The sequence below is a fragment of the Drosophila pseudoobscura genome, chromosome 2, assembly GCF_009870125.1.
Source record: "Drosophila pseudoobscura strain MV-25-SWS-2005 chromosome 2, UCI_Dpse_MV25, whole genome shotgun sequence".
Classification (NCBI taxonomy): Eukaryota; Metazoa; Arthropoda; class Insecta; order Diptera; family Drosophilidae; genus Drosophila; species Drosophila pseudoobscura.
This window is the reverse complement of record NC_046679.1, coordinates 460466-485961: the sequence shown is the minus strand read 5'-3', so window position 1 is coordinate 485961 and position 25496 is coordinate 460466. Positions and strand designations below refer to the sequence as shown.

The 25496-nt window shown below is 47.0% G+C and overlaps 2 protein-coding genes across 5 annotated transcripts; one reads left to right on the top strand and one right to left on the bottom strand.

Annotated features, from left to right (window-relative positions):
* Positions 1–20103: 20103 nt before the first annotated feature.
* Positions 20104–21824, bottom strand: Fer2LCH (Ferritin 2 light chain homologue). Of its 3 annotated transcripts, none has more exons than XM_015183034.2 (4): positions 21666–21824; positions 21234–21361; positions 21100–21126; positions 20104–21001 (listed from the first exon to the last, which is right to left on the bottom strand). In XM_015183034.2, the coding sequence occupies exons 2-4, from the start codon at positions 21346–21348 to the stop codon at positions 20442–20444; spliced, it is 702 nt and encodes a 233-aa protein (XP_015038520.2). In that variant the 5' UTR covers positions 21349–21361; positions 21666–21824; the 3' UTR covers positions 20104–20441. The 3 variants fall into 3 exon arrangements, with proteins under 3 accessions (XP_015038520.2, XP_015038521.2, XP_001357680.2); XM_015183035.2 differs by having other exon boundaries at positions 21100–21105; XM_001357643.5 differs by lacking the exon at positions 21100–21126 and having other exon boundaries at positions 21666–21823.
* A 562-nt stretch (positions 21825–22386) lies between these two features.
* On the top strand, positions 22387–25086 carry Fer1HCH (Ferritin 1 heavy chain homologue). 2 transcript variants are annotated; one of them, XM_001357644.5, is made up of 4 exons: positions 22387–23095; positions 23689–23817; positions 23888–24165; positions 24233–25086. In XM_001357644.5, the coding sequence occupies exons 1-4, from the start codon at positions 23026–23028 to the stop codon at positions 24503–24505; spliced, it is 750 nt and encodes a 249-aa protein (XP_001357681.2). In that variant the 5' UTR covers positions 22387–23025; the 3' UTR covers positions 24506–25086. The 2 variants fall into 2 exon arrangements, with proteins under 2 accessions (XP_001357681.2, XP_003736235.1); XM_003736187.3 differs by lacking the exon at positions 23689–23817 and having other exon boundaries at positions 22405–23095.
* Positions 25087–25496: the final 410 nt, after the last annotated feature.

Genomic DNA, 25496 nt, shown 5'->3' with positions numbered 1-25496 from the left:
ATGGCGACGCTGCCGGCTCGGCTCGGCTCACAAATTAACTGTACAAGAAAAAGAAGTGGCAACTGGTCCACGAGGACATCGGACACGGGACACGGGACACAGGACACAGAAGGGAGACTATGAGACTGGGAGACGTACGATTGAATGGGAGGGGGGGGTGGCATGCAGCCATTAGGGTAATTATTTACAACAATTTCAAATTTTACACATGAACAAACCGAATGGCAATAAAATGGCGCCGCAACAACAAAATAACAAAATGTTTTGCATGCACTTTCCGTGTTTCGGTGTGGTTCGGTTCTGCTGGGTTCTGTTTTTGTTTCTGTTTCAAGTGCTGCGGCTCGTAAATTACCAAAGTGCGGGCTGTAAATCACAGGACTCCGCCCTGCTCCACCTCTGCTTCACCCCTTCCAGGATCGCTCCAGGCGATTGTACATGTAAATTTTCAAATTTTCAACAATTTGCCACACTTCTTTTTTGGCGAACACGTGGCTGGAGGAGTGTTGGCCAGAGGGGGCTGGCTGGTGAGCCCACTTGGTGCGGACAAACCCTTTGAGAGATGGGCATAAATTTCAATTAAAATTGAAAAGCCATGAAAAATAAAACCTCCTCCCCTTGGAACCGGCACAAAGTGATAACCATGAAAACTTTTCCAATGGACCTACGACAGGGGCTGGGGCTATGAGCAATTTTAATTGTGGACCAACAGAAGCAGCAACAGGAGCAGCAGCAGGTGCAGGCATGCATGAAAGTGGCCCAGACCAGAAGGGTATCCAGCGGGAGGGCCAGCTTCGGTTTCAGTTTTTCAATTAAAACTGGAAAATATTTCCAATAATTGCCAAATAAGTGAAACTTTGTCAAGCGGCCCCAAGGGTCAACAAAAGGGTTAACATTCTCGGGAACGAGCGATGCGTGGAAGGCGAGTGGACAGTGGACAAGTTGATGGCATATTTCACACTTCAGCGGAGAGGAGGAGGAGGAGAATGCATCCATCATCCGCTTTCGACGATACTCATCTGCAATCAGCCTCTCGCCGCACCGATCGGACAAATGTCAAAACTGTAAGCCGACACTAAACCGTCGAGGCACTTCAGCGACTAGCAGCAAACAGGCAAACATCAAGCACAACTCCACCTCCACCCCCACCCCCTGATCCGGTACCAGGACGAGGACGAGCTGAGACAATGAGGGTTGTTGCTGCCCCGCCCAGGTCCGCCCCGATTGCTCTTTAACTTGCAACAGCGAGCGACTAACAAGCGACGCGTGCCATTTCCTCCTTTCGCACGCAACAAAATCGAAGGCAGCAAGGCGGAGGCCGGGGCGGTCAACAAGTACAGTTTCTCCAGGATACAGCTCTGTGCGGCGACTGTACCGTGTAACGTGGACCGTGTACCGTGTGTCATCGCTACATAACCTCACAACGAAGCATGGCATAATTCACTTCCTGCCTCATCAGCGACCGGGGCCGGGGCCGGGGCCGGGGCCATCCCTCAACTCGGTTTAAAGTCGCATAACTCAGAAATTAAAGTGACCATGCGACAATTTTCAATTTCCACATTGTCCATAAATCAAATTGCGTTTACGATGAGTTGCCTGGAGGACATCCTCAGGGGCACGGGCACAGGGTCGGGGATATTGGCAGGACAATGCCAGGGGTGAGGGCTCAAGAGCATCAGCGCTCGTACCTTTTGATGGGTTTATTGAAAAACTATGCTGAATTTTGTTAAATACCCTGTCCGAAGGGGGACTATTGTTTTGCCATGCAGCAGCGGATGAGATGGGAAGGGAAATCCATTGATTCTTAATGGCTGAGATTGAGGTATCCTTTGGTGTAAATCCAAACTCTAGAATAGAAGACCTAGTGTTGCAAGGGTATTCCATTCATCGGCTAGTCCTTTCTAACCTTTCTCCTTTTCACTTTTCCTTTTTTGTTTTCATGTTTTTGTTCCTTGTTTTTTGGGTGGTTTGATGGTGTTGACACTCCACGGGGCCATGTGTGACAGTTATGAGCATCTACAATCCAATTTAATCAGAGCTGCTGGCAAATGGCTTTGCCTTTGCTTTGCTTTGCGGAATTTCGGGCAAAAACACAGCAAATAATCGCATTAGGCCCCTCGGAGAGTGCCGGAGAGTGCTTGAGAGATTGACAATGGAGAATGGAATTTGGTGTGGCATGTGTCAAAATTTTGCCACGATAAGAGATCTAACAACCGCACACATGTGTCGAACCGAACCAATCCGATGCATGATTAGCCGACAGCAGGAGCAGGAGGATTTGGAATTCAATTTTTAAATTGGCTTCCACCTCCAACTGTTACTCCTCCTTCCAGCTTCCTTGGTCCTTCCGTTTCTCGGCCAGGGCTATAAATCTGGGAGAAGTCTTAACATGTCAGCGACACTTTCCCCAAACAAGGTCCAACTTTATTCAAATGCCTGAACGCCCCCAATCCACAGCAGGAAAGCAACAGGAAGACAGGACTACGATTGGGAGAAGGAGTTAATGTTGAAGTTGAAGCTGGACTTTCTTAATGTCTACAAATTCCTTTCGCCAAATCCAATACAAAGCCCACTGACTTTGATTTATAACAGCGGGGCGTGGTACTTATACCCGGTACTCTTACAGTAGAAAGGGTATATTCTATAACTGAAAATGTAAGTCTGTCTGTATGATCACCAGCAAGTATTATCGTGATGGTATAAATGTACCAGACGAGGAGCTACAGCTGAAAATTTGGTTTACATTCCCGATTAGCCGGTATCCCATAGTCGTAATATCGTTTCTAGTTATTTTAATTTAAAATCCCATGGATCCGGGGATGCGTCTTCCCCTTTCGGTAACCCCTTAAGGCCGCCTGTCGGCATAATTATGTCCGTGTCGCCCGCAAATTTATGGACTCGCCCAACATCTTAGTCGGAGCTGGGCTCATCTTGGATCCTGGTCTACCACTTTGTCAAATGGGTTTCCCTGTAATTGGCTGCATTCTGGGCTCTGGCTGGGATTCGTGGCGATCCTGAGATTTATACTCCGTCTGCAGGCCTGGTCAAGTGGTCACTCATCTGGCGTTGGTTTCCTTCTGATTAATTTGTGGCACGAGCTTACACAAATTGTTGGAATAAACTTATTCCTTTCCTTCTCTCTGCAGACGGCGGAAACCACAAATGATGACTGCTTCAGCGTCAGACCAGGGGCGGATTACGGGCAACAGACAATAACTTCTCTGTCAGTCCTCGAGAGCAATGCCTGTAAAATTCTATGACTTCGTAACTAATTAGCGCAAACCATAAAAACAATGAACGAACCACAGCAGCAGCAGCAACCAACCCTCACCCCCTGCAACATCCTTGCCACTTTCCACTTTCCCTTCCTAATGAAGTTTGACGTGCTGATGTCCTGATGTGCGGTGACGTTGACGAGGATGTCGCGGAGCAGGAGCGACAGTCAACAAGTGAAAGTCAGCCCGCGAGAGCATCCAATGACGCGCAGGGGGCGGGGAGGGGAATCTGAAGTTAAGACATCGTTAAGGGGGGGCCATAAAATGCATTAAAATTAAAAACGTGTTAAAATGCTCAGGAATAACTGGCGCGGCTCTCTCCTCTGGGTCTCGAGTCTCGGGACTTTAATGAGCTCTTAATGAGGCGCGACTCTGACCGAATCAAGGAGCAAACCAGCTCGGAATGAGCCGAAAATAATTTGCGCCTCATTTGTTGTCGCGTGGTTTAAAAAATCGTAAATTATAAACATATTTTTAATGAAAAAAATGTGGTCCTGGCATATGCTACGGACACTCCCGCGACTCCTTCTGCAGGATCCCGTATCTGTGTGTGACTTTTGTTGCTGCCCATAAATTATGTAAATTTCCATTCGAAATTCAAAATTCAAAATTCAAAATTAAAAAACAAAAAAAATACATCGCAGAGAACAAGGCGGCGCTGTCCCGCTGCTCTAATAAGGGTGAAAGGTCACCCGAAGCAGGGTTCTTTCAGGGGGCGTGTCCAGTAAACATCATAAAAGTGAGAAATATGCCTCTTATTTTGTATTTTGGATTCTGTAATTTGTTTTGTAATTCCATTCCCTCTGAAATATGAGCAAAAAATAGCCACATTTACCCCAAAAACAAAAAAAAGAGGAAGCTAGAGAAAGGGAAAGGGAGAACGCGGCGCCTGCAAATGGATTTTTTATTCGACTTCCCTCATCCCGTGCTCATGCATCCCCTCTCCCCTGTCGTGGGAATCCGTACTTTCGTTTCTTCCGGTCTGAAATGTTCGGGAAAATGTTAGTCCGCACTAAGCCCATGGCTGCGCTCCTTTGAATCTCATTCTCAACTGTACAAATTCCAGACCAGACAACCTGCAAGTTTCCAAAGCCCACACACAGACACACATACACATACACGAGTCGGTAGTGTAGGTAGATGCATAGATACTTTCGCTCACATAAATTAAGGAGGCAACGAAGGATGGTTCGGGCAGAGACATATGCAGAGGCGTGACAACGCCGACTCAGGTGAAATTTATTGGGGCGAAAGGAATCCAGCGCGAAGGAGGCACGAGCGAGAGTCACACTGTCCTGCAAGGGTTTCCAGAGATAATTCCAGAGTTCCAGAATAGAGCTCAGAGATTTCTCTAGGTGGATTCATCGAATTCATGCTGCTCAGTGTAATTAGCTGAAGGATGCCTCCTGGTGCAGAAGAGATTCCAGCAAAAAAGTCAACTGTCTTTCGTCCTGCTATGGCGGCGCTTAATTTTTAATGCCGCGCCGTGAAATTTATTGTGCCGCCACAAATTTGAGTTAATCTCCCGAGTTGCCACAGGGCTTAGCAGTCCGACAGGAGCCATGTGCCAGGACTGTCTGTACTTGTGGAAGGGTTTGCTGGATTGCTGGATTTCTGATGGAGTTGTAGTTCGGGTGGGGAGATGGCTGCGGCAGTCTCATTTAAAGTCCCAACTGGAATCAGCGCTGATTTAATTTCAGCTGTCAGAGAAGGAGTTGCCAGGATGGAGGATGGAGAAGCGATAAGTGCTTTTCAATGCGATGCAGAATCCGAGCCCGATCCAAATCCAGATCTGCTACGACATTCCTCAATGCGGCCATCAATCAATTGACCGGCTAACGAGTGGCATGTCCTTGTCCTGGCCCATGTGTGTCCTCGTGTGGGTCCCGTCCCGTAAAAGAGAGCACGTAATTTCGCTTAGCCATGTTGAGGTCTGCTTCTCTCTTCTATTGACAGTTGGCCAAGAGCGATGGCCTCATGGTTGGAGGCGGGGCAGACCCACCCTTTTCCCCTTTTGGAGGGAGAACGGGGTTCCGTTCCTCAACTGCGACGCTTAGCGCCGAACCACCATAAATATTTATTAATGAAATTAACTGAGCTCACAATATTTAAATTCAAATTGAAATATCAACGCCGTAATTAAAATTCATGGAGAGCCATTCTCGGGCGCGGATGGTTCTGGATCCAGTCCAAAAAATTGGATGATAGCACAGCATGGAGCCCCATTGTCGTTGCCATTGCCATCCCCCAACTATAGATGATATATGGGCAGAAAGGGGTTTTTCGCTTCGGCCCATTTGCATATGTCTTGCCTCTGAAATGACGGCCTTAATTGTGGCCATAACATGTTGTGCGGTTCGGCCATGTGTTGGCGCCGGCGTATGTGGTTAAGTGGTTTTCCAGGTTGAATCTAGAATCCACCCACACCCATACCCACACACACCCATCATCCAGTGGATACTCCTCCTCCTTGGCTCTGGCACTGGCACTGGCTCTTGCTCTCGTTTTAATGAGCAACAAATTCAATTTCAACTTTTGAGCGCCTTTGTTCCCGAAAATTAATTCATTTGCAATTCATGGCTTCAATTGCGTTTGTTTGGAGTTTAGAGCGAAGGAGTGGGAAGGGGCTTGGGCTGGGGCTGGGGCAGGGGCAGGGGCGGGGGCAGGAGAAGTGGATGTCTCCTGGGAGCTGGGAATTATTTGGTTAGCTTAAATTTATGCGCCCCGATCAGGAGCAGTCCCCTTTATTCAGGCACATAAATCAAGCCATTCCCGACACACGAAAATGCAAATCGAGTGCAATGGAAACTGTCTTCCCACCAAGGATATCCCACTTTAAAGTATCCCCCTGGCTTCAGGGCATGTCCATGTCCAGCCTGGCCCACTCCCCCTAATTTCTTTGCCCAGCATCCAAATGAGGTGCTAATGCGATACAAGCGATGCCCAGAACCAACTGATTGGGATGAGGGATGAGTCACAGTAGATGAGGGTGTTCCCTCAGCTATTGTTAAAATACCAACAGCTGTCCCCAACCCTGCCCAAACCCATCCGTAAATCAAAATTATGAGTTTTCAATGAAAGCTTTGGTAAATGGAAACTTTTAACCAGCCGTTCCGCGATAGATGCCTGAACCAATAATGGACAAAGGATATTTATAACTATTACTTACGCACGATTAAATCATCAGCGATATCTTCCCCCGAACTAGCATTTGGGGAAGAGTATCGAGTATCGAGTATCGAGGTTGGGATGGGATGGGGATTCTGGTCACAAATTGCAGTCATTTGTTGGGCTTAAACCCTTTGCAAACAAAGGAACGAACAAAGATGCGATGGATCCTAATGAGGCAGCCATAAAAACAAAAATGGAACCATCAAAATATGGCCAGACATCCTCCACGCCACTCCTCCCTCCGCCTCTGACAAATGGCCGGACTCGTGTGTGGGAGGGCGTGACGAAAATCCAATCAAGCTGTATAAATATTCAGGCTCAGCGCTTTGTCTGCTCTACGCCTCCGCTGCCTCCTTGGACACTGTCCATCCCAGGGAAAACTAATATAGAAATTAGGTGTGTAATGTGCTGAGCGAGCCATAAATATATTTTCTATTCCCGATTCGCCTCGCCGAAGAATATTTGCAAAATGTTTCCGCAACACTGAACCAAGTTCTTTTGGGGGTGACTTCTCCTGGGACGGAGTGAGGCGGAGGAGTGGTGTGGTGGTGTCCATTTCAAGTGTTTGCCACATCTGACATTTGTCATCATGATTCGGCCATAAATACAAACTGCGATGCATATAAATAAACATTTGCTGAAGGATGAGAAGATTCCTCATTTCGGACTGGAATGCTTTTGAGAGTCCTCCAATAACAAGGCGATCCCAAAGATACTCTCTCTCCGAAATATTGAAGAAATCAATTTTCTATCGAAACAAAGCTTAATTTCTTGCAAAAACCATATTTAAAGCCATTTTGGCCAGACCTCAGACGAATCGCTTCTCAATCATCTTGAAAACACCTCACAAATAAACCCCAGACGCTCCTCCCTCCCAAGAACCCGTCGCTGCTGGTGGATCTGTGGAGGAAACGTAATTTAAATTTGATGATGGCTGGGTCCGTGTCTTTGATGTGTGGCCTCTTGATGGCATATCAAATGTGGAACTATCGATGGAATGGATGACGTTCGCACAAAGTAACTTCTCGCGTGAGCTGAGCAAACAAACCAGTTAACGTATTTTAGAGTTCCTGGCAGGGAACTTAATTAAGGATACTTTACCCTGCCTCGGCATATTGACAAATGGCATCAGCATCCCGGCATCCCGGCATCACGGCATTGGCATCGTCGTCGTCATCGGCATGGAGAAGGCAGCCGCAAAAGGCAAACACACACATCAATCGCCGGGGGAAACCCTTTCCTGCAGTGCTTATCCTTCATAAGGATACGTGAAACTATTCTAATGTGGTTGGTGTTGCAATTAAATTAACATAAACTTCGGGACCAGCCCTAAGCCTCAAGTTTTCCGCTCTTTTCAGGCCAAAAACGTAAACCTAGGAATGGGTTGGGGTGGGCGGTTGGGATTCGAGTGGGGTGTGGTGTGTCCTCCCTTGCACGAGAACATGCAAATCGAGAGCTGGGAAGCCCCAAGTTGATTGACGCCACACGACGCGTTAATAACTTTAGCAACGCCTTTGTCCTGCGGCAGACTTTGATGATTATGATGATGGGTAGTTCTCCCAGAGTTCCCTTCTCCCTTCCCCGCCCTGATGTCCCCCGAAGTTCCTCGATGACGGCGATGACGCACTATCCGGAATCACTATAATTGCATAGGTTATCCTTGCGGCATACGGCATACGGCATGCGGCATGTGTGCCATGTTCCCTGTTCCCTGCTTTCAGTTTGAGTTTACTTTAGAGCCGCTCTATTTGTTTAATATTTAGCTCTACCCCGTCCTTCCATCTTCCTATCATTATCCTGGCCGTCACGCAACCCAATTATTCCGTTCAAACACATGTAACTGTTAATTGGCAGAGCGTCTCCTGGGTACGTCCCGAATACGCCCTGGGTGCGCCACTGCCAAATAGTTTTGCCCTCCGGCCCCGAGCTGAGATTGCTTTTTTCCTTCCGCGGAAAGGGTTGCCTTGCGACTAGTTGTAGTACTTGTACTTGGACTTGTACTCCGTGTCTATGTATCCCCTACCCTCCATATTTGTGTTAATCTTTCGGGAGATGAAACGTAAATATAAGATTGTGTTTGAGGCAAAACAATCAAAACAGAAATGTGCAGTGTAATAATGTGTTATGTGGTTTCTATAGTAGGTCCTAGTATTCCTCTATCTGTTTAACCAATATAATTTAGTCACTATATTGGGTTTAAGACCAGCAGCAATCTGTCCAAGTTTTGCATTGCTCCATCCCGATGCGACATTCCGTCCGTTTCTTCAAGTTGAAAACTTAGCCCAGCAATTGGTAAACTTGAAAACTTGGAGAGTCTCTTGGTGGCTCCCAGCAGACCAGAACTGAGTGGAGCGGGGCAGAGCAGATTGGAGTTCCGAAGTTCCGCCCGTCGAGAGCGTAAAAATGCTCGAATCTGCTTGGCTCGTGTCTCATCTCTTACGGATACTTGGCTGCATATGATTTATGGGGCAGACAGACAGGCAGTCGGAGCGGAGCGGAGTGGCAGACGCACCGCCAAAAGATTTACGACTCTTTCACACACAGGATATTTGGCAGGCGGCAGGCAAAGCGAGAGGGGAATGCAAATCGCACACGCATGAAGGAAGTGCGACTACACGTCCTTAAGAAGTTTGAGACTCGAGTCGAAGAACTTTAAAGCCAATTACGGGACAGCAGAGCATCCACTAGGGATAATCCCGCGTAATTTGGCAGACGATTACCAGCGCAGTTTATTCTCCTCCTTCTCCTCCTTCTCCTCCTCCTCCTCCTCCGCCTCCGCCGATAAGGATGAGCATCAATTGTCCAGGCTAATTGCCTGCCCATCCACTCCGAGTACTCCCCGTTCTCCCCAGACTCCCCAGACTCCCCACACTCTCACTTCACATCTAATTTGCCTCGCATCGTATCTTGGCATCCATTAGGCTATCGCATTTGGGAAAGACATAAAACCCGTGATGGGAAAGTCATCTCGAATGGATGTTTCGGCTATAACTGATGGCCTCCAGGCTGCACCCCCATCCAGGAGATGCATCCTGTTGTCACATGCTATCAAAATCATAAAACTATCCGGCCGGCGGGTCCTTTGTCCGCTAATAGACTCCGCTTTCCACTCTCCACTCTCCGTCTTCCTTTCGCGTTTTTGCCAATTTCGCTTTTCCGTCGGAGGAAATCATTTCTGTTGTATCGAATCTTTTGTTGCTTCCTTCGCTTTTTGTTTCGACTCTGGATTCTTTGTATCTTCCGTGTCTGCCAGACGGCAAGTCTGCGTCGAGTGTGTCCTGAGTGTCCTTAAGTGCAGTCTGTCCATTTGTCCTGACTGCTGGCTCCAGAGCTCCCAAGGAAGAGATGCTGGAAGGGGTATCCCAGAGATTAGTGTCCAATGAGACGGGAAATCTTTAAAAGAACAGACGGAGAGAAACTCGTTTAAGCTGGAATAATAATCGAATAAAAAATTCTGTTGTCGTGCCCTGACCCCTGATCCCTGATCCGGTATTCCCACTCCCCCTCCGTTACGCTCCACTTGAAAGTGTCACAACAAGTAAACAGGGGAATCCCCTCCCACTGCTGCTGCTGCTGCTGTAATGAGAGCTCGCTAATAACTCAGACCGAAGTAAATGAGAAAATCAAATAAAAACAAGTTAAAACTTCCGTGAAAAGCGAAGAAATGGAATAACAACAATTAGGAAGGAGAGGGCGACGGGGAAAAAAGAAGGAAAGTGCGGATGAAAACCCTCGTGCGCTCGCATTTTTAAGCAGTCGAGTAATTACACGTTTAATTGCGAATGGTCCCAGGCAGAACGGAACTCCAGAAACTCCAGGGTTCGGGACAGGAAAAAATATGCCATGAAGGACGAAAAAAAATTACTTAAAATTCAGACATAATGAAAACTGTTGAGGAAATTATGCTAATTCCATAGGAAAAACCAACGCCCAGAGGTGGAGTCCAGGTCCAGATCCAGCTCCAGCTCCAGTTGCTGACGGCTTCGTGTGCTGTTCCTTGTCCAGCCTCACTCATTACGTGTCCTGCCTTTCAAAGCGACGAATAGTAAAGGAAGGAAGGAAGGAAAGAGAGAAGGAGGTTATTCAAAAGTAAAGGCCGAATTGAAAGTTCGATTTATGCAGCTACAAATTCACTTAGCTATGCAGAGTGTTCCTCCATCCCCAATCCCGCGAAGTATTCCTTGATGTACGCACATTTTTGGTTCCATTTATTAGATTTCCTCTTAGCTTCAGCTCCAGGTTCAGCCTCGGCTTCCTGCTGCCTGCTGCAGCGGTCCCACCCCTCGGGTCCATTGATTCTTTGTGTATTTTTTTTTGGGCGCATTTTGCCTGAATTTGTAATTAGCCACGGGGCAATCTCCAGGGGGGGTTGGGGGCAATTGCGTTAGGGGTGGAGCGAATTAGAGTCCTCAAAAATTGGACGACTACTTTCCTTTCTTGGGAGTCCCAAAATATCTTTGCAGAGATACTTGACAGATCTATTTGTAAATATCATATACGACATCATCAGGCAGTAGAAATGGAAGCTAAAGAATACCCCAAAGTTGATTTGGCTCTCTCTCCGTTTAATCTGCCGTCCAGGGTAATCCCAAGGTCTGTCCTGTCCCATTTACTTACTAATTAGGATAAACCTTCCTCACGCTCAGTGCACTTGCTTCTCTGCTCCGACTCCACCCTCAGACAGGACAGGCCAGGACTTGAGTCGAGTTGATTTGTGTAAATATTTTTAATTATGAATGCGCTGCGTTGTAATGACTTTGTATTATTTAGATCCGAGCCTCAGACAGAGCTCTCCCCGGGGCTAATCCCGCGCCTGGACACTCGCGGACAGTTGCGAGATTCCCACGTTCCTCCTCCTGTAGTCTTATCGGCAGACTCCACCACAGCCCCAGCTCCTGCCCCTGCCACGACACAGCATTAAATGATTAATAAAAGTTATCATCAATTCGGCGAGCGAGTCAAATTTGTAACCGAACAAAGGAGATGCAGTCCATCCAGCCATGCAGCCATCCAGCAGCATCCATCCATTGTGACAATATTAATTTTCGGTAAAATGCGCACTAAAATTCGCAGAAGCAAAGGGCAGGGCAGGGCAGATTCCTCAGGAGGCTGCTGGGTCACGCCTCCCTGGCATAAAAATTCAAATTGTGGCATAAACATGCAGTTGCCACACACATTTCACATTTATGACGCTCCATGAGCGTGTCGCGGCCATAAGGCGAGAGATCAAATTGTATAATATTAATTTCTAATTGCATAAATTTTTCCTCGTTATCCGCCTGGATTCCTGTCATTTTGCTGGCATTTACGATTTCTGGCTCCTTTGTGGCTGCATCATAAAAATTAAATCGCTCCAAGGTGTCTTTCACGATTCTCCTTGGGTGTCTGCTTCAGTTTCGGTTCGGTTCGGCTCGGTATTAGTTTCTGCTTTTATTTTTATTTGCCGGTCGCAATGCCACACAAATAAAAATAAAAATGGGGAAAGACAGCCATCAAATGTCGAGTTAAAATGTTTTATTATTTCACTTTATGCCCCTCAAACGACGTGAGTTCGACCGGCTTTCAGGATCCAGAGACAATTGCCAAATGGTTTATTGTTTCTGGCTGCTCTGCGGAGCGTTGATAAGTCTCTCTCTCTCTGGTAAGACAAACATTGAAGGCCCCCCCTTGGGGGCTGATGTCTTAACGGGGCAATATCTTTTGAAATTGTTATTAAAATCGCAAAGCGATAAGCTGCCAGGGGATCGGGATAAGTACACGCTCCCTTGTTGTTGTATCGTTGTGCAATTATTTTGATTTGCTGCGCTCGACTGATGCTGAATTTAAAAGTAAAACTGAAACAGGAACTGAATGTGGCCTTATCGCTTTAGTTATCGATTTATTATCATTGCAACGTTGTTGCGGATTTGCTTGTTTGTTTTTTATTCGCACGGAAAATGTTTTCCCGCTGATACGTGACAATTGTCGGGTCGGGACCGGGACCGGGACAGGGACTGGCGCCAGTCAGCGGTGCTCGTCAAACGGTAAATGCCCTGATTAATCCACTTGCACCGCCTCATGCACCTCATACGTGAATGACGGAATAAAGTTTTCGCCCCGAAATGAAACTGTGACAGCGACTGGGGCGGAGTCTAGGTCTGAGTCAGGTATCGCCCTACGTGTGCACACGCTGATTGCATTTACGTGTTGTCACCTCTACCCCCTCTTCCATGCTACCCTTCCGCCTTCAGGGCCCCCTTCCCCGGTAAGTATCGGGATTCACTCAGCGACTAAAAGCATTGCCTGCTCCAATGGAGGCAACCGCACGCAGCCATTGATAAGCAGCTCGAGGTCTGCCGTAGAACTTACCCGCCGAGTCAGCCAGGCAGCCTGCAACTTGCAACTCCATTAGACAACAGCGCGACGAGACGTGGCAAAGTTCGGGCTAATCAGATGCAGTTGTAATTACAAAACTCTCTCAGGGCGAACACAAGAAACAAACGAGGAGCCAAATGGGATTAGATGGGGCAAGTGGCATGGCAGGTGGAACAGAAAGCACCGTTTCCTGTCGAAGAACGATGAAAGTTCGGAGTGTGCTGGGGAGAGTGGGGCAACGCTGGCGTATTTAAGATGTTCTCCAAATGAATCCCACTCAACTTCAAATGTAGATGGTATTTGCTAGTGAAATCGATATGGGCTTAAAAGGATTAAGAATATAATCTAGGTATAGCTCTACCAAATATTTATAATAATCGCTATAGTTCTGACACTACAAAAATACAAATGTACAAGTATTATAGATATAGTCCCATTCAGATCGAAAACTATGAATTGGATTCTATAGATCTTCGTTCCCCCTCAATTGCAATTTAGCAATTTAGATAACCTCCAAAATGATTCCGTGCGAGAATTCAGTGCAATCGCCAGAGACTCCTTCCACTTTCCACCATTCAAATCGAACCTTTATTGGTTCCTAGGCACCCCCAAATATATCTATGCCTGGATCTCGGAATGAGAGCTTTTGGAGAGGGAGTGGGAATGGGACAGAGACAGGGGCACGTCGGGAATTCTTGACTTTGAGTTTGGGCAAAGTTTAAGTAAATCTGCTTATCTTGTTCGAAACTTTTCGCACTACGTGCCGCCGTCGCGACGCTGGTCGCGGTCGCAGTCGCTGTCTTTTGTTGTGGGGCTATTCCCATATCCCCCTCCCACCATCTACTACAGACCCCTACTGCTGCACCAAACCCCCCACCCATTCAAAATGGAATGAACAGTTGTCATGCCGTTGACGCCTAGGCATTAACCTGGTCAAGTCGCGGACTCCGTATCGCAGGGGTCGCTGTCAATCATCCGAAACGTGTGTGAAACGCTTCTCGTCTCTTGTCCGCTGTTACCAGGGCCCTTCTCCAAGGCACCATCGAGTGGAAATTAATTGAAATGTTCGCTCCCGGCGCCTAGACTGCACCTGGAATCCTTACTAACATTCGTTAACCCTGAGTGCACGGCGAATTTGCAAGTGTCTAGGATGTGGGGGTGGTGTAATGTTCTGTTGACATTGCATTAGTGCCAGACAACGAGGGAAATTGCACTGGGAATGGGAATGCCAAAGTTAGCTTTAGTTTTTTGGGATTTTAAGATCCATTTAAACTTTAATATGTATAGGAACATGCCCAAGGAACATACCCCTGGAATTACTAAGATCTCATTTGAAGGAGTATCCCATCTGTATACGGCTCTTGGCTTTTTCCTCCACTTTCGGTGCCTGTAACCTCTCTGGTATGATCTGACGGCTATCATTAGAAGTTAAGCTCCAGTTTTAGGTGGATTCTCTCCGGCAAAAACTAGCTGGAAGCCATTCAACCCGTCGAAGGCCATTTGTCCCGGCTCGAACTCTTTAAGCGCATCTGGCGCTGCCTCCACGGCGGCTCCTTCCACTGCTACTGGAGCTGCGAAGCACAGAAGCTGATCCACATGGCCAAGTGCAAGTGCATGGCCCAATTTATAGTCAAATGCTAATTTCGTTGGCCATGTCCTCGCACAAAGCGTGAATTGCTGTAGTCGCTCCCGATTCCACTGTTGTGTCGGTCGGTGTCGGTGTTACTCCGCGCTGGTTTCGGGCTGGTGGCTGCAATAACTCGTCTCGGTCTCAGGGTCCATGTCCATGTCCATGTCCGTCTATGACTGCAGCTGCCAGATGCCTCGGCTCTGGGCAGAAGCAACTTTGTGGCTCCCGGTAATCCTTGTTGCAGTTGTTGTACGCGTCTCGTTGTTGCCATTAATGCCCATCGCTGCCACAAAGCAAAGGGGCAGGAACGGGAAAAAATGCTATTATCTTTTAAAATTGTCTGCCAGGCAGGAGAGGAACAGCATGAACAGGAGTAGCATGAGCAGGAGCTCCAGGAAATATGGATTAAAACGTTGCCAGTGGCAGGCAGCTAGTGGCGCTGGCGATGGCGGTGGCGGTGGCGAAGGATCCTTGTGTGGCTGCCGCGTTAACTTGATTTTTTAAGTGCCTCTCCGTCCGCCTAGCCGATTACAGTTCTTCCACGGCTCCGTCTCCGTCGCGGGCTTCCCATTTTTCTCAATTTTTTGCATCGCTTTTCATTTCTGCTCATGCATACAAAATTAGTGCCGGGATAGGCACGGGAATTGTTGCCCGGAGAAGCGTTTATGGCTTACAGCGAGTTAATCGCCCTGTCATCGTCGGTCGTTTGTTGGACTTGCCGCAGTGGCAGTGGCAGCATCAGTGGCAGCGACAATTGTGTGGCTCAGTGTTCGGAGCACTTGAAGTAAGCGGCTTAGGATGCTGGCATCGCGCTCGGATTCCACGCGAATCTCCAGACACGAGACTTGAGACTTGTCGATGGAATTGTCGCAAATGAAAATGGTACCATTGTGCACCCATGCCCAGCCTTCAGTGGCTGTCTTTAAATATTTGTTCCCTGCAGTCGTAGAGTGCAAGGAAGGGTGCACTACGTTCCCTTATATAAATAAAATAAGCTTCTTGAAGCTTCTTAAAATAATCGACTGCAGCGCGAAACTGATCAAGATAGAGGAACTTTCTTTGGAGCCAATCAAGATGAATCTGTATATAAATACTATCAATATACATATCTATAGATGATGCACATAGATTCATGATGAAGTTCCCATTAGGAATATTTCCTTTTCCTGCATCTTAAGCACATCTCAATATCGCCTGTCTAACAGTTGGCATACCCTACTGCGAGCACATACAATATATCGGTCTTCCTTATTTCCTGCTGAATTCTGTTGATTTTTAATCAACTACTTGATGCCTGCCATCACGTTCCACTGAGTGGGTGTGTCGGGGTCATAAAAACTGATTTTAATGCTCTGCCAAACTATTGGGCAGCTCCGCTCCGCTCCCCACTCCCACTACCTCTGCCACTGCCACAGCCACCGGCCAACTCTCTTCAGTCTTTGTCTTTTACAACCTTTTGTCAGTCGTTAATTTTTATGTTTATAGCGCAAATTCTCGCCTTGCTGCACACACGCTCACTGAATTTTCAAAAACCGCAAAATGGCGCACCAATTGATGGGTAGGATGAGGGGGTGAAGAAGGAAAGGACAGACGGTGGGGGCACTTCGACGTCGTTCAAGGTAGTTAAAACAATAACAATTAGCTGCAAGCAAAGTCGTTGGCCACATACAGAAATTAATTAGCGAACCGAAGCGAGCGTCGCTTCGAGGTTTGGTTGAGGCGTAAAAGTGAGGTTAGCTTGGTGCCAAATTGAGGTTAGAATTAGCTGAAACAAAGTTCAAGTAGAAATACCGCGAAATAAAGTCAATTATATATCGAAGAGGACGGAAAATCAGAAGGTCAATGTCTGAGCGAAGGTTACCTTTTGCCAAAAGTGAGCTTCAGTTCCTCCCAGACAAAATGCAATAAGTGATTCCGCAAAAAAAATTAAACTTAAATTATAGATCGGCGTGAACTGCAATGGACAGCAGGAGGAATCTAATCAAAGTAGTGAAAACTTTCGACCGGAAAAATTGCACACTGAAACTTTGTCCGCCTCTCCGGGCAAACTTTTCGCAAACTTGCTCTCTCTTTCCATCTGTAGGATGGGATGGGATGCCCTGCCCAGGCTGTCTCTTTTCCGGGAAGAATAATTGCCGAGCTGGAGCCAAAGCCAAAACTTAAACAAAAACGCAGACGTTAATGAAATTTCGATAAACTTTGCCAGCTACTCGACTGCAACAATGAAAGGAGCAAAGGATTGTGCTTCAGGGAGAGGGAAAGCGAAAAATCGAGTGCAATTTTACCAGACAAATCAAAACAAATTATGATTTATTGAATTTTAATTTAGTGCCAGTGCAGAAAATTTCCCATAAATATTTGAGGAAGCCAAAAACCGAGCCAGAATCTGAATCAGAAGTTATGCTCATTGCCGTTCGGGTGAAGTGGCGTGGAGTGTGGAAGTGTGGAAGTTTTTTGGGTACTTGCAACCCTCAGGGCGGACGGCCGGGCAGTCGACTGGAAGTACAGTTGCCGTTCAGCTTTTTAGCTCTGCGCGTGCCTGCCTCACGCACAATCAGAGACGGCGCGGAGCGAAGCAGCGGGAGCAGGATGGAAGCAGCTGCCAGGATGAGAGACGCGGATGAGATTAGGCCTTGGTGTGGGTTTGCCAAATGTGCGTGTGTGGATTGGTGTATGCAAATTGCTGGCCACATGTCATTTCTGACCATTTCCGCCCGAGGGTCCGCGTTAGCTAAGCCGAAAAACAACAACAATTACAATAGCAACCCCTTGCGAGGGTTGCTTTCCCTTTGCGAACTTTTTTGCAACTTGTTTTTACCTACTGACCTTGAAAAAGGAATTTCAATTCAAACATGCAAATTCAGTGCCTCCGAGCAGCTGAAGAACCAACCCACAAACCACCCCATGGGGTGGATCGGGATCAGGTTGCCCATGCCCCCCTACCTCTACCTCCACCTCCACCGCTACCCTGTTCTGTTCTCTGTTCAAGCCTTGGCAAAATTGTGCAAAAATTTCATTATATCAAAACGGGGAAAAACAACAAAGAAAGAGAGCCAGAGAGATTCGCTCGCTTATCGCCGAGTCGAGTCGCTTATCGCGCCACATGGAGCAGATCCATTAGTCAATCATCTGTCTGTAAATATGTGCAAACCCCGTACCTATTACCGATTTGATTGCCCGGCTAATCGAGCAATCCCAGAGGTAATTTGCCTCCTATGCATGCACAAATTGCTCGGGGAGCTATCGATTTCACTTGAAATCTTCCCTCAAGTCAACTCTTCCTTATACAAATCACTCTACTAGGCACAATCTGCTGTTGTTCGTATCGGGTATATTGGGCTGGATGGGAACCTCAAGGGAGGGATGGTGACAGGGATGAGATGGGTTCTCGAGTAAAATATATAATGAAGCTCAAATAGAGAATTACCGACTCCATTGTCCTTTATGGATATATGTAGTACTATTTCCACAATTTCCTGCATTTAAACATCAACCTAACATGTAGCATACGTTCGCAACTCTTCGTTTTCTGAACTTTGGCTGAAACGTGTTCATCGATGAAGATTCTCTTGCAATAATTTTAAATATTTTCATTATTTCCAAATATTTGTTAATGAAAAATGGCGGATAATATGGCTTTATGCTTGGCCTGTCTGAGTTCCCACTGGAAACGTGGCCCAAACAATGGCTGGAGAAGACTTTTCATTAAAATTTCACATGCTAAAGGAGTGTGCCGGGGGAGAGGTGCGAGAAGACTACAAGCGAGTGCGGCAGAGGAAGGAGACGGCAAGGATTATTTATGGGGAGCCGGAAGCAGTCGGCGCAGCTGCCTTTCAGTGGCTGCAAATGGCATTGCAATAAAACGAAATTAAATTGCTATTTTGCATACATATTATGTGTGTCCCGCATGTCCAGGACACACTCGAACACATCCCGCACGCAGATGGGCTTCATATTCATATCCATATTCATACTCATATTGTCTGGCAGCCGAATCCTTTGACAACATCTGGCCCCTGAAAATAGTTTGCAGCCTCCGTTCAACCTCCGACAACCTCAACCCTTTGTAATTGCTCGACGCGTTATTAAAATGCATAAATTAATAGAATTTTTTGGGGTAAAGACACCTTTTTATGGCCTCGACTCAACCTGCACCATGTGGCGATTGCTCCGAAAACGGTTTCCGAGCCACGTAATTTGTGATGGCTTATGGCATAAACAATTACATTTAGAGAAAGTAAAATCCTGGCCAAATGCACCACAAATGACCGCAATTATGGAACCCTCCTTACGAGTCGACGGTCCGCCAGCATCTATCCGCAAATCAGGGCAATTAATATTAAGTGGATTATTATTTAATGACCATTGCACGCACTCGGAGACAATGCCCCGCCCTGGACCACCACCAGAACCCACCATCCAGCTCAATCTCATTCGGTCCTAACTGTTATGATCCCAAATGGAGTTTTAGTTCCTCTTATGGCTGTCATATTCTAATTACATCAGAGCACGCAGTTATTACACGGATTCGGGCTGCGATTTGATGACTCCTGACCTCCCCGGACCACCTCCTCGAGTAGTTATTGCGGCAATAGACGGCATTAAATGGCAAATTGACGTTCATTTCACGTGCTAGTGGACCATATCGGGATGTGATATGGCAGACAAAGTCCTCATTGAATGGGCGTCGCTAATTGATAAATTGCCCTGATGCGTGGCTCGACTCCATACGGCAAATGGAATGAGCTCCTATATGTACATATGTATGTATGTCCCCGAAAGTACGAGTATTTTCACAACAACATAGGAGGCAGGAGATAAGGAAACTGCGATGCAGATTCAGGCACGGAGAACCCGGAGAACTCTGGCACCAGCCTTACGTAACATGGTGACACTCTATCATAATCATCGTCATCAGCGAGGTCGTCACCAGAGGCTGGTCCCTTTCCGGCTTAGTCAGCAGTCCGGCAATATGGCGGCCCTGCCCCTGCACTGGAGTCCACCCGACCAGGCCCAGCCGTGTGCAGTAGAAAATGATAAGCTGGAAAGAGAGAGAGGGAGAGAATTTTCCTCCAAACATGACGTGGAATCCCGCAAACAATGAAAAGAAACGTGGCCCCCACCTATCTGTCACTGATAAGATAGTCAAGCTCCTTTAAGCTTCTGTGATTCTTCGAGAGATTACTTTCTGGTCTCTATGATTTTCCACTGGCTGTTATCGATTAAAGTTGTCAGATTCCATATTCCAGAACCCAATGATCATTGTCTTTTTGAGGACAGCCGTTCCTTACAAATACTACTCTCCTGATGGTTCATGCGGTTCATTCTAAGACATCTGTACAGTAGAACAAATTCTACCGATCTTTGCCCACTCCATAGTGTTTCTCAATTATATGGTCCATTGAATTATTATATGCATTGTTCGGCGATCTTTACGAGTACAAAGAACATACAAAGTAGTTCCTCCATTGTTCGGGGTACACACAAAGAGGTATCCAAAGTACAACCCCAGCTGTGTTGCTATCAGCAATCGGGGGAAAACAAACCCCCAAGAGGCAGCTGTCAGAGCGAAGATCCGAGATCCGAGACGCCCCACAATAGTCGCAACCAGACCAAATTTTATCAGTACGCAGAATGCTGACTTAGCGACCGAATAATCTGTTTTCCAAGTTGATATTGTATTTTGTGTTGTGTTTATTTGTTCACTCGGTAATATATATGTTAAAGATACATTTGGGCGAACTTCGCTAACTTATTTATGATAACATTATCACAATCATGGTGTGAGTTTGAATGGAGGAAAACCAAGGCGAACCACGGGCCCCGGACGAGGCCAGTGTAAATAATTAGAATGGCTACTTCTGATAATGCTGTTGTTTCTGCTGCTGCTGTGCACTGCGATTTATTGCGGATTGAACGGGGGAAACAAATCAATTTAAAGGTGATCGAAAGGCATCGCAGTGCGGAATTTAGTAGGGAAGATGAGTGTAGATTGTGTGGAGCGGGAACGCCTCTTACTGCTTCTGCAGATACTCGTCGAACAGGTAGATGGACAGGGATGGGTCCGGCACCTTCATCAGCTTGGCGAGATCATTGGCGTAGCCGGAAAGCTTGCGCACGGAATCGGCCTGCTTGCCCAGGTACTCCTCCTCCATGTAGTGAGCCATCTCGGGGTCGCGCTCGGTGGCGTGGATGGCACGGGTGTGGATGTGGGTGGCGCCGGTGGCCAGCTGCTTCTCGTTGTCGAGGGCCAGGGCCAGGGAGTGCAGCTCGTCAACCTCCAGAGTGGGACGCTGGGTGCTGACGGAGGCGGCCGACTCGTGACGGGTGTTGAAGTCCACGATACCACCGCGCTTGGTGATCTGCTTGATCAGGGCAATGCTGTCGTCAAAGGAACGGTCCGAGAGTCCCTGGTACAGCTTTTGGAATCCGGGACGGTTCTTTTGGTACGAGTTGAAGTGGGTGGCCAGGAGCAGGTACTCGTAGGACTTGGTCAACTGGGAGTTGATGTAGGCCTGGACCTCGGGCTCGACGTGCTCGATGCCGGCGAAGCGGGCATTACAAATCGAGTTGCCTGCGTCGGAAGAGGGGGGAAGGAAATAAAAAGTTATATAAAGATTTGTCTCATTGAGGAAGTGTCAGGAGAGACAGGGGGTGTAAGGTTAAGCTTACTTTCGCCTGTGAAAAAGCCCGTGAGCGCTTGTTTATTTGCATAAAATTCAAAGGCAAGAGAAACAACACACAATCACATCAGTTAGGTTCTCTTCACATGCACTCTCTTTTTCACGCGCTCTTTTGTTACTCACCAGAGAAGGTCGACGAAGAGCAGGCGGTAACCACGCTGTTGTGGCAATACTCTTCCTCTGCCTGGGCCAGAGCGCCGAGGCTGGCAATCAAAGCGAATGCAACGAGCAGTTTCATCTTTGTTAAATTACTAAAAGCAGAAAATTGGTGGGGTTATAGGAATCAGTTTCACAATATCACAGATAAAAATCTGAATCGGATAGAAAAGTCTCAGGCGACTTTGTTTTGTCTCGTTCGAAATTCCGTTTTTGCGTCGTAAAATTTCTTGAATTTTCCATGCACCTCTCTCTCGCTCTTTTACAACAAAACCACCACCACTGTCACCAGCAATAACTGTTTCGCTTCGAATTTCGATTTTAGAGCAAGATTAAGTTGAGGATCTCCTCGACAGACCCACGGAACTCACACTAACTAAAGTAATTGACTAAACTCACTTTAGATTGTCGCAATGAATTCAAATTCAATTTTCAGCTGCTTTGTGGGTTCTTTATGTGCTGCTTGGTGGAACTCAAATCGGGAACTGCTGTTTATAGCGTCGCGTTTGCCTCGTTTCTATGCGGTCGATACTGCTGCTGAGAGCGTGCGCCAGTGTGCGTGAGTCTCTATGGGTATTTGTTGTTTTGCACTCGTCGTTGTCCAAGTCGCCTCTCTTCACGTTCGGATTTTCGTTGTCAGTCAAATATGTATGGTTCAGCCAATATGGCCGCTCCGCTGTGGTTGCTGTTGTTTTTTCCATGTGACTCATGTGTTCTCTCGCACTGGAGCGTTAGTCAGGGTTGTCAGCGTGTGCAAACTTGGTGGTTTCAAGTGGCGTAGATCTTTATCAACTAGTAGGGACGGACTTAAGCCAATTTTGAAAATATCAGAAAGATCTCCACATAATATGGAGGGACCAAGAATTTATGTAACATATAGTATGTTTATAATTATCTCTGGCAAATTCTTGGAGTGGCAGCTGTCACTTGCTGCCGCGTTGCCCTAGCTGATAATGATCGAAGTATTGATTGATCCGGCGACAAGTCGTAGGAATTATATTGTCAGTCAGTATCGATACTCCAGAAATCCATGCGCCTGGCAACCCATGACGTGTTCTTCTCGCACACAACCAAAACAAAAACAAAGAACAGCTGACGCTGAATCAAGAGCGGCCATTTGACGCCATATTGCATTTGTCGGACCAGAGAAGAAATTTTCACATTGAGGACGTGTGTATTAAATTAAGTGCCCGAATTATCTAGAATTTTCAATTATCAGTGTATTACAAATAGCCGCCGCAACAAAGCAGCGACGACATGTTGAATAGATAAGAGTGCACACTCTCCCACACACATACACACACACACAAACACACACGCAAAAGGCGAGTGAGAAAGAGCGTCGGTCGGAGCGCTTAAAAGTGTTTTGTACGCCACAGGCATTCACAGTTCGCATTCACGTTTCCAATAACGAGCAAAGCATAAGCATTACCGCAGAAAAATCGTCGCCGAGCAGATTATTCTGTCAAGTCAAGAAGGTACTGGAAAGTAAAGCCCCATTTAGTCAAAAACCGAGCAGGCGTCGCCTTCTATGCCAGTGTGTGTAAAGGCACTTTGACGGACAGCAGCCGGACCCAAATAATCAGTTTCAGATTCCGATAAAGTCTAGTGCGGGTGCGCCTATTTAACATTGGCAACCTCATTGAGACGCTTCATTCTCATTCTCGTGCATCTACCACATACAACGTTTACTCAACGTGACAATTTGTTCTGTGATTTCGTGTAAAGACTTTCCTGAACCCAAAACCGAAGAACAAAGATGGTGAAATTAATTGCAAGCCTTCTGGTGCTGGCCGTGGTGGCCCAACAGGCGTACGGAGACTTTAAATGTGAGTATTTTATGTTTGTTTAAACAAAAGCAAGGGGAAACGGTGGAAAAACAATAAAATTCGACGCAATAACACCAAAAGGCCTCGCCAAGAGAGCGGGAGAGCATGCGCGCTAAGAGAGTCGCTCTTTAGTTGTGCTCTTTGTGCTTGCTCTTAAGCCCAGCAAAAGAGGTAATTTCACAAGTTTGTTATTTGTTATGAAAATTAATTCAGCCAAATGCTTCCGTTTCGTTTTTGGAGAAATGGAAACCAGTTTGTGGATTTGATCATTATTTTAAAATCAATTTCCATATTACGCGAGTTTTGCTTTCATTTCACCGAGTAACGGGTCAAGCCCAGCTGTATTTTGCACACGGCCGCTGTCGCCAGCTTAGAGCTGTGCGAGGGAGATAGCAAACTTTTGCACACGGCTCCACATCAAAACAAATTCCGTTGCTATGGCGGCGAGTGTTGCGCACGTTACCAACCTACAGCAACGCCAAAGAGAGGGTATTACCTCTGAGAGCACGAGAACTGCCCACTGCAGTTTGCACACGTTCTCCTTGTTCTAGAAAGGTTTATGCAATACCAATACCAATCCACCTCCCCCTTAGCCTTAAGCAAGAAAGATAGCAAGAGTTTCGCGCCAGTGCGAAGGAACGAAGGGAAGAAGCTAAAGCAGAATAATGACCATGGTCAAGATCGAATAGTGAAGAACGATGAGTGGAGTGGCGAGTGCAAAGGTCTTTAGTGAATTAAGCATAAGAATTGTTAGCCGATGACGATACCTGACCGAATTGTTTTCTTTGACAGGCTCGCTGGAGGTTCCCGAGATCCCCAAGGGCTGGATGGACTTGAAGGACGGCTGCCTCAACGGCATGCGCCACCAGATCCAGGAGGAGATCAACGCTTCATACCAGTACCTGGCCATGGCCGCATACTTCGCCCGCGACACCGTCAACCGCCAAGGCTTCGCTGAGAACTTCTTCAAGGCCGCCAAGGAGGAGCGCGAGCATGGCTCCAAGCTGGTTGAGTACCTCTCCATGCGTGGCCAGCTCACCGACAGCGTCAGCAACCTCATCACCGTGCCGGTTAGTATCAGATAATAGGGTATCTGCGGGGTGTTTCCAAAACTTATGTATCACACCCCTTATCCAGACCGTAGCCAAACAGGAGTGGAAGGATGGTGCCGCCGCCCTTGAGGATGCTCTCGAGCTGGAGACCAAGGTCACCCGCTCCATCCGCAAGTTGATCCAGACCTGCGAGGGCAAGCCCTACAACCATTACCACCTGGTGGACTACCTCACCGGCGTGTACCTGGAGGAACAGCTCCACGGACAGCGCGAGCTTGCCGGCAAGCTGGTTACCCTCAAGAAGATGATGTCCACCCACGGCGAACTCGGAGAGTTCCTGTTCGACAAGAGCTTGTAAAATGGTTCTCACGTTCCCGTTCTGGACCACCCACACCACCGCCACCGTGGAGGAGGTGTCCGGTCACTCTTCAAACTTATCAGCCAGCAAATCGACTCCATCTAGTGTTCTGTTATCTATTTCGTTATCACCCGAGCTGAGACCCTTCCCAGAGTGTCCGCCATTAAATCACAAATTAAAGCTTCAGCTTTCATTCTCTTTGATTGGCACTAAATTCTCCCAATAAATTACCCGTTTCCTTCTGGCTCACCTCGGATCCACGGGGCACAGCAAAAACCTTAGAGTTCTGTTCTTATCAATCCACTCCCCAAGCTATCTAGTGCGAGAGCGGAGAGTATTATCAGTTCTATGAGTGGTCATTTACGCTATGGCCTATCGCTATTGGGAAGGGTCCAAAGCTCTGGTAGGGAGTTCAGCATTATGCAAGCGCCGAGATTCGCCTAGATATAAGTGACACGCGCAGGGAGGGATCATTTTATATAAGCCATCATGCAAAACTCATACGATACATTAAATAAATATCTCTATATTTTTCTGTCAATTAGACCAGCAAGCTATAATAAAATAAACAATACACAAGATTTCGAGTTTCTTTTTTAATAATGGTTATATTGGGTATAAATCAGCGGTTGACCTGTCCCCATATCGTAGGCATACATAGCAAAAAGATCGGCCGCTGTTCAGCCCAGATATAGCCTAACAGGGCCAGATCCCATGATCATGGGAATGGGAACATTCAAATCGAAGGCGGAAGGCAAGTCGAATCGTACCTATTTTCCCATCAGCCAGCTTTGACAGTTGCAAAGCAGTATTGAAATAAAATTCCATCCACAGATACTTGTGGATCACATTGCCACCAGCTAAATAGCTGCTTTCTACGAATAAAGCTTTCTATGAAAATGTTATACGATTAACCCTTTTATGTCCCCTGACAATGCACGTGATGAGCCGTGTCTGGGATCACGTCCCGCCTGTCCATCAGGGGCTGGCC

Excerpts from the sequence above, each read along its gene's own strand:
- Fer1HCH (XM_001357644.5), top strand. The coding sequence starts at position 23,026 with ATGGTGAAATTAATTGCAAGCCTTCTGGTGCTGGCCGTGGTGGCCCAA. Across the intron at positions 23,818-23,887 it reads GTGGAGTGGCGAGTGCAAAG|GCTCGCTGGAGGTTCCCGAG; the intron begins GTCTTTAGTGAA and ends TTTCTTTGACAG. Across the intron at positions 24,166-24,232 it reads GCAACCTCATCACCGTGCCG|ACCGTAGCCAAACAGGAGTG; the intron begins GTTAGTATCAGA and ends CCCCTTATCCAG.
- Fer2LCH (XM_015183034.2), bottom strand. The coding sequence starts at position 21,348 with ATGAAACTGCTCGTTGCATTCGCTTTGATTGCCAGCCTCGGCGCTCTG. Across the intron at positions 21,127-21,233 it reads CTCTTCGTCGACCTTCTCTG|CGCTCACGGGCTTTTTCACA; the intron begins GTGAGTAACAAA and ends CAAATAAACAAG. Across the intron at positions 21,002-21,099 it reads GGGCTTTTTCACAGGCGAAA|GCAACTCGATTTGTAATGCC; the intron begins GTAAGCTTAACC and ends CTTCCGACGCAG.